Source organism: Melozone crissalis, unplaced genomic scaffold (assembly GCF_028551555.1).
Source record: "Melozone crissalis strain CALT ecotype California unplaced genomic scaffold, PUWL_Pcris_2 ptg000036l_1, whole genome shotgun sequence".
NCBI classification, from domain to species: domain Eukaryota; kingdom Metazoa; phylum Chordata; class Aves; order Passeriformes; family Passerellidae; genus Melozone; species Melozone crissalis.
In genome coordinates, this window is record NW_026535814.1 from 21,018,031 (window position 1) to 21,034,115 (window position 16,085).

Below are 16,085 nucleotides of genomic sequence, written 5' to 3' on the forward strand. Positions count from 1 at the left end.
CTCCCCCTTATCCCTTGTAGAATAAATATTGTTGCCAGACATGGAAATTAATTAAGAAAAAAAGAAAACAAAACCAGAAAGAAAACAGAAAAGTCCTTTTGACCAAAAGGGCCAAGGAATGCAACAAAACAAACCCAAGTCTGGACGGCTTGTCAGTGTCCAGCGAGCTCCTTGTGTGGGAAAATGGGGAACATTTCCCACAGAAAAGCCATCTCGTGGCGATGGCCGAGCCCTGGACTAAGGCAAGTGACATTTTTGGGGGTGTTGAAGAGAGCAGCAGTCCTGGCCTGGCCTTCCCAGATGGAGCCATGAGTGGAGGGATGGGACAGGCAGTGCCTGATGGCCCCAAAGTCTAAAGTGCCGGTGGCCATGGGGCACAGCACCTGCCCATGCCCTGCTCGCCCCAGGGACGGCCTCGTGCCCTGAGCCCCATGGCAGTGAGAGGACAAAGAGCTTCTCGGGAGCCTGATGACGCAGAAGGGCAGGTGGGAGCCTTGCTGGGATGGGAGCAAATGCATGGTGGGACCGGGCGCGGGTTTAGTTGCTGGCCTCTGAGATGGGAGCCACGTGGCCAAGCCCCGCCAAGCCACTGAAGCCTGTGCTCCAAGGGTCGGGGAGAGGGAAGAAGGGTTGGGCAGCGAGGTTTTCATTGTGGCCCAGGGCGAAGGCGAAGATGCCCGCGTTCCTCTCCATGTCCATCTGGGCCCGCCTGAAGAGCTTCATCTGCGTCTCTTCAATCTGGCTCTCCAGCTCCTGCAGGCTGAAGGGTGTCTGGGCCCCGCTCAGGAAGTGCTTGGGGCTGGGCCCGGGAAGGCACATGGCCGTGCTGCCGAGGTGGCCGCTCATCTCCTCCAGCGCGGGCGGCATCATGAAGCCGCTCTCCACGGGCGGGCCCCCGGGCGCGAGGAGCAGGCCGGCCGCCCGCCACGCCGCCGGCTTGCGGCCGCGCCGGGGCCGCGCGATGCGGCAGCTCTGCCGCTTGATGTGGCGGTGCAGGTGGTCGGAGCGGGTGAAGCTCTTGTAGCAGAACTCGCACTGGTAGGGCCGGATGCCCGTGTGGATGCGCATGTGGTTCTTCAGGTCGTAGTTGTGCACGAACTTGGCGTTGCAGTGGATGCACAGGTACGGCCGCTCGCCCGTGTGCTTGCGCATGTGGATTTTGAGCTTGTCCTGCCTGCAAAAGAAAAGGCGCTTGGTCAGGCGGTGTGGGCCGGAAGGGTCGGGATTGCTCTTTTTGGGATTGGCTCCCCGGCTGGGATCAGGGTGATGGGAAGGCCCTCATCATGGGGCCTCTCCCAATGTATGGATGGTCTTGCAGGTGATGTTCGCGTTTGCCTTTTCTTTCCTGGGCACTAAAACACCATACACACAGAGCCCTCCATGTCAGGAGTTTGCAGCCCATCCCAGAGAGTTCAAAACAGCTTAAATTGGAGGGAAAAGAAAAATCCCTGTAATAAACCTAAAAAACACAGAATCATTAACGCTGGAGAAGACCTGAGATCATCAAGTCCAACCACACCAACAGTCAAGGCCACCACTGACCCATGTCCCCAAGTGCCAGATCCAGATGGCTTTTGAATCCCTCCAGGGATGGAGATTCCACTACTGCCTTGGGCAGCTGTGCCAGGGCTGGACAGCCCTTTCAGGTAAGGCATTTTTCCTGATTTTCCAAGCTCAGCTTTCTCTGGCACAACTTGAGGCTGCTCCCCCTTGTTCTGTCCCTTGTTCCCTGGGAGAAGAGCCTGACCCCCACTAGGCTACATCCTCCTTCCACATACTTGCAAAAAGCAAGATTCTAAATATGGGAATATATCTATATATAACTAAATCTGGGATTATTAGATAAATACAGCCCTGTTCCAGCCTGCAAATAATGAAATCAGTTGGGATTTCAGAACCTGGAAATGCAGGACAATACTGCTTAAATTCAGTCCCTCTTGGAGCCGATTTTCCTCTCCTTTTATTCTTGCACTGACCACATGGTGTCTCAGGAGCTTTCTTTTGGAGCAGGAGCAGCACAGAGGGTGATGCTGCCAGAGGTGCAGCATCCAGGCTCTCTGCCCTTCCCTGCCAGGGTCTCCAAGGCCAGCACACATCCAACCTCCCACACAGCTTAGGGAAGTTTTTCAAGTCCAGCCATGGAACAGTGTAATATCCATCCCAATGGCACTTATTTACAAATATTTATATATGTATTTTTAAGGGGAACATCTAAAAGCGAGAATATTTTCCCATATGGGCAATCCAATCACTGCTTTTTCCCAAAAAAATAAATGTTTCCTTCTGCAGCCAAAATCCAAAAAAACCACCAAAATCACAGCTAAAGAGTATGATTATAAAAAGTGAAGCTGATTATGGCTCAGCTGAGCTGAACATTGCTTCCTGGGTTGCACCAGTGGTGTTCAAGTAAAGAGCAAAGTGGGAAAATTCATATTGCTTTCCAAAATTATTTCAGTATGAACCCTCCAACATGCTAGTATTGAGGCTAAAAATATGTAGAACATGTGGAGTAATTTCATTATTAGATATAAAAAATATATTATACATTACAGATATGTCATATAAAACTATACAGTGTATTTTAACATAAACAGTAAAGAATATACAATTCATTATTGTTTTAAAATAAAAACATATATTTTGAATTACATAATGTTAATATGTATTATGATGATTTAATTTATATAACATAAAAGCCAGACAAAAATCTGTTTGTTCTGGAAGGTCAAGCCCTCAAAACTTGCAAGGTGCTGCCTCTGAACTAGTTTTTGTCACCCAACCCATATTGAAACAGTTTTTGGTGACGTGCCCAGCAGCACAGAGGTGCTGGCCACACTGTGAGGAATGCAGCTCTGGGCTGGGCATCCCTGTGCACCATCAAGGATGCAAAGGAGTTTCCCTAGCAGGAGAGTGACTTCTTCACGAGATGATGCTTTATTGCTCTTGGGAGACTGATCCCAGCCTGGCCCTGCACCTACAGATTTTTTAGGGAGACACGGAAAAAAAAGCATCCCTCAGTCCCTGTGCCAAGCTCAGGTCAACTTCCCACTGTGGCACTTTTAAATCTGGTGCTACTCCGAGGTTTTCACAAGGATGCATTTTCTCTGCAAGGGCTGGAGCCAGTGCTCAGCAGCAGACAAAGCAGCAGCAGGGAAATTTCACCCCGAACGGCGAAGTCGCGCGCGGATGAGCGCGGGGGCTCGTGCTGCAAAGGGGGGGCAGTGTTAATAAAAAGCAGAGCTGCCGACCCCACCTATAATTTAATTTAAACCTCTGTAGGTAATGTTTAACCTAGCAGGATCGCTTTTCCTAATAAACACGCTGCGTGCCAGGACTGTATAATGTAAATACAGGCAAAGCTCTTTCCAGGCTATTACCCATCTCCGGCAGCAGACGGGGAGAAACCCAATCCTCCCTGGCCCGGCAGCATCTCCAGGGAATGCAAGGGAGGTTTGTGGAGCTGCTCAGAGGCTTGGGAGGGTGAGGTGCTCTGTGGTGAAGCACCCCAGGGGGATGTGCCATGGGGAACACGGGCTTTGTGAGCCGGGAGCTGGGCTGGAGGCTCGCTCCGACGGAGATCCGCACTCTGTGTGTGTGAATAACCTTAATGCAATTGCATTAGGAGAGCGATTAGGGCTCTGTGAGCTGTCACAACACAAATAATAGGAACAAATAATGTTAACCTTTCCAGCTGGAACAGTATCTCCTTGAGCACTCTGGGGTTGTCTTGGTGGAAAAGCTGAAATATTTGCCGCTTTCCCTGGCGTTCTAGCGGGGTGGAACAGCAGACTAGAAGCTGAGCAGCCTTTGTTTAAGGAAAAAACAATTAATGAGCCATTAAATGAAGTCCTGCTTCCTGTGATCAGATGTCCGTGGGCAGCAGGAGGGGCAGGTCCAGGTGCACGTAGGGTCCTGGCTGGGGGATGAGAGACCCCACTGATGTGCAGGGGAAGGGATCTGCTGGGGAGGTTGGGGCACTCCTCACCCCAGGAAAATATATCTTCTCCATTTCCCCAGCAGATTTTCACCTCCACAGTGCCTTAAACGCAGAAGCAATGCAAAGGACTGATTCATACTGAGATTCCATTTGGGAACCTCTGCTTCCCTGCACCCTCACTCCCAGGGGACCCCAGAAGGGACCACCTGAGCTTGCACCTCCCCAGTGAAGGCACCGTGGGTGCAAGTCCAATGCTTTCGGAGAGCATGGGATTCCCCCCCTCCCCTGAGAGCAAAACACATAATGCAAGTGGCAGCACTCAGGAAATCCCAGTAGAAATCTCTTTCTGCATCTCAATCACTCCACTTTGCTTAAAACTACACCTTTTCCTAAAAGAGGGCTCTCACACCAGAGTAATGATGAAAACAGCTAAGAAAACCCCACCCCAAACAAAGCAAATTAGCTGCACGCTCTTCAAAGTCCTTCCAAATGCATTTTAAAAGAAATCAATATTTTAATATATCCACTTTGCTCAAGGTGTTAAAGAAAGAAAAGACCTTCTAGCACCCAGCTCTGCATGGAGTGATCCACAAGACCAGTTTTCATCAGTGATGTTGGGGGACTGCACTGTTGGGCAAGTCTCGGTTTTTTGATTTTTTTCCCCTTGGATGAAGTCCCCCTACCCCTGTGTCCTGTGTTTAGAAGCTGCTGAGCACATGGGGGATGTCGAAACTATCAGGTTTAGTCCTGTATTAGTAATGGGTGATGCTAGACCAGCTCTGTGTGGAGTTTTCAACCTCCACCACGCTGATATAACTTGTCTGGATTAGGCTTCATGCCTCAGTTTCCCTGAACTAAGTGAACAACGCTGCCCTTGCCTGTAAAGGACTTTGGGAGCCCTCTGGGAGGGCTCAGCTCTATATTCCTGTTACAGGGAAGATGTCAGTGATGGATCTAGGCAGGCTAGTTCCTCACCAAAAATTAGCACCTGCAGCAGCACACACAAGAGAGCAACAGGGACCACAGGATGGGGCTGGCCGGGCTGTCCCTCCAGTCACAGGGCTGAACCCACCCCACAGAGACAACAGTGCTAACCTGGGGCTGCAGCACCAGCAGGAGCCAGATCCAAATTCCTGCAGGCAGGAATTATCACCATGCAGTGGCCTTTCCCCTGCAAATACCAGGGTGAGCTGGCTCACGCTGCACATGCCCGCCCGAGGCATGATGCTCCCCGCATTATAATATGGTGTCTGCTGTGCTAATGGAGGGGAGCATGGAAATTTATTTTCAGGTCAAATTCTCATCATCTGCATATCTTCCATTCGTATATTATCATAGGGACAGGAGAAGAAAAGACAGGCTGAATGCAGGAGCACCCCAGGTGTCCGGCCATTGTCAGGAGCTCGCCTCTGCCTACTGTGCAGATTATTTTCCTCTGGTTTTCTCACCCCAGCTTAATAGGGCTCTCTCTCTCTCTCACATGCAGCCAGGAGCTGAAATACCATGCTCTTGTCAGAAAGCTTTATTATTATGGTAAAGATTGTTCTCATTAGATATTAATTATACTCAGCAAGAGCAGGTCCAGGAATCTATTTGTCTCCGCTCACCGATTAAATTTGCCCAGCTTCGCAGAGCACGGTTTCAGGCTGGAACATTACATTTGCACAGCTAAATACAACTTGGCAAGAGAAGTTGCAGCTGCCCCATCTCTGGAAGTGTCCCAGGCAAGGTTGGACAGTGATGGGAGCAACCTGGGATAGTGGATGGTGTCCCTGCCCACGGTAGGGGGTGGAACTGGATGAACTCTAAAGCCATTTCCAACCCAAACCATTCCATGATTCTGTGAGTCCAGCTGTTCCCCAGCACTGCCAAGTCCACCAGACCATGTCCCCAGGTGTCACATCTACACATCTTTTATATCCCTTCAGGGATGGGGGCTCCTCCACTGCCCTGGACAGGCTGTTACAGTGCTATGCATGAAGAAATTGTTCTTAATATCCAATCTAAACCTCCCTTGGTGACACTTCAGGACGTTCCCCCTTTTCCTGTCATTTTTTACTTTGGGGAAGAGACCGAGACCCCAACTGCACTACTAAGACATAATAATTAGGGCCACTCCAGCCCCAGAAAGCCCAGAGAGCCCAGATAGTGTCTCATCCAAATGTGTGCAACTTGGTTGTGGTCTACACTGATGCCAAAAAGTGCAAACCCAAACTAATTACATCCTGCGGCTAAATGGCCCTCCCAACTCAGTGCATCTCTCAGCACATTAGAGATGAAGCGTCCTTGGCTGTTTGACCATCTGTTTTCCAGCTCACTCTGGTCCCACTGTGGTGAACTATAGTGGGGTTGAAAATATCCTGTTACTTATTTAAGCTTTTGTCCAGCGAGGGGATGGATCCAGTGAGCTGTGGATGTCATCCACAACCCACAAAAATCAGTAGGTTCTTTTTCTTCCTCCACCCTCCCTTCCTCCCTTTTTATTTTTTCTAAGGGGACAGAGATCATGCCCTGCTTTCCTCCCTACATTTATTCTGGGACAAAAACTCTGGTGAGTTTTCTCTGATGAGCAGCAGAGAAATCAGTCATGGATTATGATGTGACCCCTCCAGCCACCACCCCACTCCCCACACACAGCAGAGGTGACCAACACACACCTGGTAAAGCGAACTTCACAGATATTGCACATATAGGGCTTCTCCCCCGTGTGGGTCCTCATGTGCCGGGGCAGCTTGCCAGCCCCCATGATGACTTTGTTACAGATGGGACACTGTTGGGATGCCTTGGGCTTTATTTTCCTCTCTTCCTCCAGGGGCCATGGGGGAAAAACTCCTCCAAACTGGGTAGCACTTAGGAAATTGAGATAAGCGCTATAGTCAGTCTCTGCCTTAATATGCCCTAAGGGAGCTGCTGGCGTGTTGGCAAACATGTCCTTGAAGAAGTCATTAGGGAAAGGAGGCGGAGGCAGGTCTTCCTTCTCCTCTTCCTTGATCTTCCTCTTTTTGATCACCAGATCCAAGGGGCCGTTGTCTACTTGTGGCTCCTCGAGCTGGGGGAAGGAGTTGAAGTCGCCGTTCCACAGGTGGGGGAAGAAGCTGGGGGTGAAAGGAGACAGAGCTGGCCTCCGTTCTGGGATGTTTGCCTTAGGGTACAAGTTTTCACTCAGCAAGGACTCTATGGAGAAGTCTCGTATCATGCCCAAGTGTCCAGAGGAGTTACTGGCTGGGAAGTGATTTGGAAAATCTTTAGGTGCTTCTGTATAAGCTTCTTCAGTGAGATCGGACTCAGAAGGGCTTTGGTGGCAGCTTACTTCTTGCACATCAGTTAGGTTCTCCTGATTGACAAAATCTTCCACTTCCTCCTCCTCCTCTTCCTCCTCATCTTCATCTTCGTCTTCATCGTCATCGTCGTCCTCTTTGTCATCTTCCTCCTCGGCCTCCCTGTCGGGCTCCATGATCTCCAGGCAGACGTTGATGATGCTCTGGATCTCCAGCATCTTGGCGGCACTGAGGATGTGCTTGACGTTTGAGGTGGTGATGGTGAGGGTTGAGGTGTAGGCGAACTCGAGGATGGCAGAAAGTGCTTCAGGCTTGACAAAGTCAATCTCGTAAACATAGGGCTGGTCCGTTAAAGTGCCGGTAGTGAAGAGTTTTTTGAAGTACTTGCTGCAGGCGGCCAGGACGGAGCGGTGGGTGCGGTACTCCTGGTCCTGCACGATGAGGATGACATCGCACAGGAGCCCGTCGTGCCGCTGCTCGTTCAGGCCACACAGCACCTCGCTGCTGTGGTTCGGGAATGGGATCCCGATAAGATCTTCAATGCCATTGGCCATATTCTCATTTAGTGCCCTAGGACAAAGCACCAACAGCAGAGCGTTAGCAGGGCATTGCCAATTGATAATGCCAAAACGATGCTGCCTTCTCCTGGGGTCCTTCCCTCCTCTGCCTCACCTGCCATCACCTCCTGCTTGCATGGCTCAGTGCATCTCCAGACCACCTTCAGCTCCTTCCAGATCCTCTGCTTCCATTCCCATCTCCTCATCTCCTTCTCAATTCCTTCTCAATTCCCACCCTGCTCACCTTTTCACAATCTCCACAAGCTCCCTCTTCTCTGTCACACCCCTCCCCCAGGAACCTTGTGCAATGACTCCCTACCCACCACATTTCTTCTGCATCCTCCTGGAGCCAGCATTGTTCCAGGCACACGTTGGATTTGCCCTGCCAGGAGCTATGTGGGGAAAGTGTGATGCTGTATTGCTGCACACTGCCAAGAGCCAGCACCTACACTGCTTGAAAGAGATGAGCCAGGGAGTGCCCATCTCATCTACGTGATTGTTTTTGGGGCTGGTACAAGTGGACATCCCATAGAGGAGGATCACGGCTTCCTGCTGCAGCAGGAGAGCAATTCTTTTGGATCTTCAGTTCTACTTCATGCCTGGAAGCTGTGACATGTCTCCTCACATGAGGACATGCCATGTAGGAATGTCCTGCTGAGGGATCTGGGAATGGGGAGGAAAGCAAGGATTTGTGTGACAGTGTGTACCTAAACGCTCAGGAAGACAACCAGCTAGCAAGGACCTGGCCAGACACAGAGTGTTGTCTACTATCTCTTCCCATGAGCTGAGCTCTCTCCATTCCCAATCCTGCTTGGACTTGTCAGCATGGTATCAAAATGCCCTGTGCATCTGGCAGACTTCTTCCCCTGCTAGAGCAGCTTTAGCTTCAAAGGAAAACTCGGAAGCAAAAAGCCCACACCCAAGAGGAAAACCTGATTCTTTTTTTTTTTTTTGCCATTTTTTAATCTGTAAGATGTTTCCTCTTTCACATGGTTCCAGCAGCCCTTCCACATGAGAAATCCCAGGAAAGGAAAGCGATTTCCTCCAGCAGGCGACGAATACATTAATCCCCTCACAGACAGAATACATCAAACAGACAGAATAACTTTGAATACACTAACCCTTGGAAACCCCCAGGACACAGAGCATGTGTTCATGCCGTGTCACCTCTAGCAGCCCTGGCCCTGCTGCAGGTAGACACTTGGTTCACAGCCAAGGGACAGAGCAGTTAATCTCCAGGAGAACTCAGGGCACGTGAAAGCAAAACTGCAGCCCCACTCCATCCCTTTTGCGAGGCTAACACCACCAGGCAGGTTCCCCAGTTCCACACCATGCCACCTCTGCAGCTCTCCTGGGATCCACTGCCATGTCCTGGCTATCCTTCCCCGCCCAGTTTATGGCTCTGCTGATTCCAAACCTCCAAACCTCCTTCCAAGCCACCCGTAGTAGGGACTCGGTTTACTTCAGCTGGCTCCCGCCCTCCCAGCTGCCTTGGGGATGGAAAGAGCCTGGTCTGATGGAGGCTCTCCATGAAAACCTGTGCTTCACCTTGGCCAGCAACCCTTGGGAAGCCTGGGAGGCCTGTAGAGGGGATCAGATTCAGCAGTAAACATTCCCGTGGGAAAAGGAATGCCGTCTCCCTTTTCCTCCCTCCCCAGGGAGACCTTGCAGGTATCTCCCCCACACTTATCCAGCACTGCCAAAACCAGGTGTGTGGGAGCCAGAGAGTGAAGGTCTCGGAGGATGATGCAACCTGCAGGGAGGTGATGGACCACAGGCCTGGGGGGGGCCACAGGGATGGGGGACAGCTGTCCATGCTCAGTGAATGCTCACAGGGATGGGGACAGTGTCCAGCTGTCCATGCTCAGTGAATGCTCACAGGGATGGGGACAGTGTCCATGCTCAGTGAATGCTCACAGGGATGGGGACAGTGTCCAGCTGTCCATGCTCAGTGAATGCTCACAGGGATGGGGACAGTGTCCTGCTGTCCATGCTCAGTGAATGCTCACAGGGATGGGGGACAGTGTCCATGCTCAGTGAATGCTCACAGGGATGGGGACAGTGTCCTGCTGTCCATGCTCAGTGAATGCTCACAGGGATGGGGACAGTGTCCTGCTGTCCATGCTCAGTGAATGCTCACAGGGATGGGGACAGTGTCCATGCTCAGTGGAGCCTCACAGGGATGGGGACAGTGTCCTGCTGTCCATGCTCAGGGAAGCCTCACAGGGGCTGGAGGGCAGCCCCAGCCATGGGGAGCCCTCTCCCGCCAGCTCCCCAAGCCTAGAGCTGGGCAGAGGAACCAGAAATCACACCCAGCTCCGGCCACTGACATTTTCAGGGAGGATGCTCCAGCCCCTCATCCCATGGTGTGCCCATTACCTCCACGCTAATTACGTCTGTTGTCTGAAACAAATTGATTCATTACAGTGTGCTGTGCTTAACCATGTTAACCAGCAACGCTCCTCTGCGATCCCGACCAGCTCTGTATCAAATCCTCCTTGAAAATCGCCGATAAATGACAGTAAATCTAATACCTTCTCCAAGTGGAGTGTAAGATAATAAATAACCCCTGAGCCAGGGAGGAAAAGACAGCTTCCTTTCTAGGGCTTTGTATCCCGAATAATAAGCGTGAGCAATTAAATTTCTATTGCTGTTTTTATCATCTAGTCATTTATTTTTGTTTGGAAGGAGCCTGAGTGTTAAAGGAGCTTCTTGCATGAAGGAACGTGTCTTCCTATTTTCATCTTTCACTGCCAGATCACCCTAAGTGCCAAAAATCAGAACAGCAGAATATCAGACTACCCTGAGAAATGTTTTTATAGAGGGTTTTTTCTGGACACTAGGCTTCATTCTCCCTAATTAGTGGCTTATTTGCTCGACAGCAAGAAAAATTAGAATTGGGAGATTGGGGTGTACAAATACATAGTTACATATAATTTATATGTATAAAATATATTTTAAAAATTACGGGGTTTTGGTGGAAATTAGCTATTTTTCCTTTCTTATCCCTCCCTGGTCCTCCTGAGATGTGGCTCTGTTAACTGCAGCGTTTAGGCAAGCCGATAACTTTACAGGATGCTGGCAAAATTGAAGGTGATTCATGTCATTTAAACCGGGGGTGAGGCGGGGGGAGAGGGAGAGAAACAGCACATTCATTTGCATGCATTTGCATTTTTTAAACTCTCAGAGTGGTTTGACAGCTCTGGAGCTCAGCGAGCTTGAGAAATGACCTTATGGTTCCCATGCCCCCGGGGAGGTTGATGGCCAGAGGCTGGAAGTGTGCTGAGCCTGACGTTTTCCTTCCTTCCCCTCCCTCCTCTCCCTCCTCCTGCACTCCCCCCTTCCCATCCCCAAGCCAAGGGTGGGGTCCTCAATAATAACAGGCTTAAAAATAGCATCTGATGGTGACAAATGTCACCAGAGCATGCACACACACACACACACACGCACACACACGCACACGCACACACAGGGCAAATGCTGAGCAGGCGGCACGGAGTTAAACAGCAAAATCCCATTTTATAATAGAAAATTACAGCACTGTTAAAATAAACTGGAGGGAGATGGTGGAAAGGGTGGAGGGCACCTAAAATAAATGTATTCTGCAGATGATGTTGTGAAACATTGCGTTTATGGTCACGCTTAAAACTCATTCATTACTTTCTTGCCCGGAAAAGCCCCACTTATAAAAAAATGATGGTGGGGTACTGGACGGCTTCCCTCAACATTCTGCCAACAGATTTAGACACCTGAAGCTGCAACAGGAAAAAAAAGAGGAGTTGTTGGGGGCTAGGATTTGTCCTCTTTTTGGGTGAAAAATGCCAAATACAAGCCAGGGACTACAGCAATTATCATAAACCAGCTGCAACGTGCACTCCCTGGGTGACCCAGAGCTCATCCAGGCACTCTGCTGCCCAAAACCTCCTTATTTTTTTTCTTTAATAATCTTTTTTCCTCCAACCTCCTTCACTGTAACACTGAAGGATCTCAGCATCTCCAAACCAGCAATGTAAAACTGAAATACCAGAGAGAGGTGAAATGCTGATTTTAGCACCGTGCTGAGTGAAAACCAGAAGTACACTCAATAGGTTATAAAGACACATGCACAGAAAACAGATAAAGCAAACTCGTGTTGCCTCTGCTTGTTTGAAGGGGTGGAAGTGGAGCACTGACACAGCCTGGAGCAGCCCTAAGAGATGTGCCAGCCCTGGGCAGGGACAGCATCCTGCCCGTGGCTCTCAGCGTTGCTCAATGGCCGGAGCAGGAGACCTGTGACCTGTGAGGGCTCCTCACCAGCACTGCCCTTTCCCATCTCCTTCCTCAGCCCGGTGACAACGCCCTGGAAAGCCGAGCCCTTAGAGGAGATGAAGGCTGCCAGGGGGAGCCCAGGCTTGTGCGAGGTGTGGCTGCTGGTTCAGGGCTGTGTCAGGGATGGGGGATGTCCCCTTCCCATCCGCGGGGACAGCGCTTCACACCCCGAGTCTTGGCTGGGAGATGCAATTTTGGCTTTTAATTGCCTGCTGGCACGCAACGTAATTGCTGTAACATGCACTGTTTCAATATTTTAATACTCTAATATTTTAATATATTAATATTCCGGTACATAAATATTTTATTATTTGTGTATTTTAGATATTTATAATTTTGCATTAATATTGTATACGTTCATATTTTTTGTGGTTTTATTTTGTATTTTCGTTATTTGCATTGAGATTTTCTGAGCATCTCCCTTTAAAATGTGCACTGCTTGGCCTTCTCTTTGCTGTGATTTTCCCTCAGGTAAGTGCTGGCTCCTGACTGTGTTTCTTTTTTCTGTGCCTCCAGTGACTCTCTGTGGGACTGCCCCCCCAAGATATGGGGGTGCCCCAGGGCAAGCAGGGGATGCAAAGCAGCTGCCCCGCCATGCCAGGCTCATTCTGCATTCAGCACAGTGGAGGAAGGAGCCTCAGGCTCTGGCTGATCTCTGCCTGCTCCTGGTGTCAAAATGTCATTTTTCCAGGCAAAACAAGGTGTCTCCAGTTCCTCCCTTCACCCAGCCTGTGTGTGTAGAGGGATTCAGGGTGCAAGGCCAGGGGCAAGGCTTGGGGTTGAGCATCCCTGACCACTGCTCCCCCATCCCAGCCAGCTGCTGGCCCCCCCTTCCTGAGCTGACACAAAACTCCTGCAGGATTCCCAGCCTTACCCCTGAAGCATGAGACCACCCAGCAGAGCATCCCAGAGGTGTCAGAACCAGGCTTTGGGGTGCTGAGCACGCCAGGCCACCCCAGGCTGCTGACCCTGTCAGGAGAGGGAGTCAGAGAACCACAGAATGAATCTCAGAATGGTTTGGGCTGGAAAGGGACTTAAATCCCATCTCCTTCCACCCCCTGCCATGGGCAGGGACACCTCCCACTGTCCCAGGCTGCTCCAAGCCCCATCCAGCCTGGCCTGGGACACTTCCAAGGACGGGAGAGTCAGGAGGAGATCTCAACACCTTTCCTCACCCTGATTTATTTTCTATCACCACCTCCCCAGCCCAGGGTGCTCAGCACCCTGAGGCTCAGATGCTTTGGCTCTGCTGCTCTGCTACCTGCACCTCTTTCCCAATCCCTGCTCCAGGCTGCAGGAGCGGAGGCAGCAGCCAGGGTGGGCTGGCTGCTCTCCCTCTGCATCCACCCATGGATGTGCAGACCTGCCTGCCACATCCATCAGCCCATAAATATATGTGGGTTATTTTTTTCTTTCCCCCCCAGTTTTATTTGTGTCTCTTCATAATGAGGCAATTAAGATGTGCATGTGAGATCACCATAATCTGTCAAAAGATTACAGCTTCTTTCACTGGGGTATGCTGGCCAGTGATTGATCACTCCTGCTCCTGTTACTTGGTGGAAAAACACTGGCACATGTTGCCCAGAGAGGCTGTGGCTGCCCCTGGATCCCTGGAAGTGCCCAGGACAAGGCTGGACAGGGCTTGGAGCAACCTGGGATAGTGGAAGGTGTTCCTGCCCATGGCATGGGGCTTGGACACAGCAGTCACTTCAAACCCAAACCAAACTCTGATTCTATTTTGGTGTGGAAATAGCCTCAGCAATAGGGATGCTGAGGCTCTGTTCCTGCATCCACAACCTTGAGCAAGTCCCTTGTGCAAATGTCCCTGAGCAAAGCCAGCCACACTGACACCCCATTCACAGCCAGCCCCACAGGGACAACACCACTGCCTTGGCCAAGCACTTCACTCCAATTGGGAGCACCAAGAAAGACTTGGGATCCCCAAATGCCTATTTGAAGGCAAGCAGAGAGGTGGGATTACCTTTTTATTTGAAAATGAAGGAAGGTGCAAAACCTAAAAGAGGTAACTATTGCCTTTATATTTATTCCTTTCTATGGGGGCACACCTCCCCTCTGAACATCCTGTCTCCAGAAGAACGTGTTATTAAACCACCCACCCCAGCAGCAAGCGTTTCTGCCCTCCAGCAGGAAGGTGGGGCACGGAGCTCCCTGCCTTTCAATCACTTCCCTGGGATGCATGGAACGATGAGGAAAACGTGGCGACATCAACCGCTGCCTCCCTCGCAAGGAAATCACCGGAATTCTGAGGGACACCACTCCTCTGCAGACCCAAACTGGTTCTGTGTGTGAGAAATCACCATGGTTCTGAGGGATACCAGCCCTCTGCAGACCCAAAGATGGTTCTGTATGAGGGAAATCACCCCAATTCTGAGGGACACCGTCCCTCTGCAGACCCAAATTGCTTCTGTGCAAGGGATATCGCCATGGTTCTGAGGGACACCACCCCTCTGCAGACCCAAAGGTGATTCTGAGGGAGGGAAATCACCACGGTTCTGAGGGACACCATCCCTCTGCAGACCCAAATTGGTTCTGTGTGAGGGAAATTACCATGGTTCTGATGGACACCATCCCTCTGCAGACCCAAACTGGTTCTGTGTGAGGGAAATCACCACAGTTCTGAAGGATACCAGCCCTCTGCAGGTCCAAAGATTGTTCCAAGGGACACCGCCCATCTGCAGACCCAAAGATGGCTCTGTGTGAGAGACGCCATCACAGTTCTGAGGGACACCACCCCTCTGCAGATCCAAATTGGTTCTGTGCAAGGGAAATCACTGTGGTTCTGTGTGAGGGAAATCACCATGATTCTGATGGACACCACCCCTCTGCAGACCCAAGGGTGGCTCTGGGGGAGGGAAATCACCACAGTTCTGTAGGACATCATCCCTCTGCAGACCCAAATTGGTTCTGTGTGAGGGAAATCACTGTGGTTCTGTGTGAGAGAAATCACCATGGTTCTAAGGGACACCACACCTCTGCAGACCCAAAGGTGGCTCTGAGGGACACCATCCCTCTGGAGACCCAAACTGGTTCTGTGCAAGGGAAATCACCACGGTTCTGAGGGACACCACCACTCTGCAGACCCAAATCTGGTTCTGTGTGAGGGAAATCACCACAGTTCTGAGAGACACCACCCCTCTGCAGACCTAAAGATGGTTTTGGGGGTAGGAAATCACTGTGGTTGCGAGGGACACCATCACTCTGCAGGCCCAAAGATGGTCCTGTACAAGGGAAATCACCCCAGTTCTGAGGGACACCACCCCTCTACAGGCCCAAAGGTGGTTCTGTGCAAGGAAAATCACCATGGTTCTGAGGGACACCATCCCTCTGCAGACCCAAAGTTGGCTCTGTGTGAAGGAAATCACCTCACAGCAACACCAGCAGGGTTTTACTGCTCCAGGAACTGCGATCAGTCTGGGGGACACGGGGTTGAGCTGGGAAAGTTTGGGGAGGTCGGCTTTCAATTGAGTTCATCCACACAGAAATTAAGATCATGCCAAAAACCCATGGATTGTGCTTGGATCTGGACAGAGCAGAAGAGGGAAGATGGTTCCAAAGCGATGCTTTGGCCAGGAAGGATGCACAGAAGGTGGCATTCTCCCTGCTGGCAGCACGGATGGGAGGCAGCCCCGGGGGTGGGCGCAGAGGTGGCAGCACCCCAAAGGTCTCCTGGCAAGGGAGCAGCTCTGCAAAGGGAACAGCTCAGCACAGTTTGGAGGGATGCTCTGTAGGACATCAGGGGAAAGGCCAAGCAGAGTCCCTGACACAGATGGAGACCTCGCTGTGCTGCCAGGAGGAGAGGGGTGGCCAAGGAGCCCAGCCCTCCACAGGATGCGTGAGATGGAAAAGCCCCAGCAGTCGAGCATGGTTTGATCACATAATTAAAGTGGTCAGGCTTCAGGGAGTGAAATCACAGGGGTGACCTTCACCCTGCTATTTCTTCATTACTTACTGGACTTGTCAGAATTCATACTAATCTCTGAACAA

The 16,085-nt window shown here is 50.9% G+C and overlaps 1 protein-coding gene across 1 annotated transcript in view; it reads right to left on the bottom strand.

Annotated features, from left to right (window-relative positions):
* Positions 1 to 537: 537 nt before the first annotated feature.
* Positions 538 to 16,085, bottom strand: part of ZBTB7C (zinc finger and BTB domain containing 7C) — a 91,001-nt gene continuing 75,453 nt past the window's right edge. The window contains exons 3-4 of the mRNA XM_054283498.1: positions 6,595 to 7,785; positions 538 to 1,174 (exon numbers count right to left, since the gene is read on the bottom strand). Of these exons, the coding sequence (XP_054139473.1) occupies positions 538 to 1,174; positions 6,595 to 7,785 (1,828 nt within the window). The remainder of the gene's footprint in view (positions 1,175 to 6,594; positions 7,786 to 16,085) is intronic.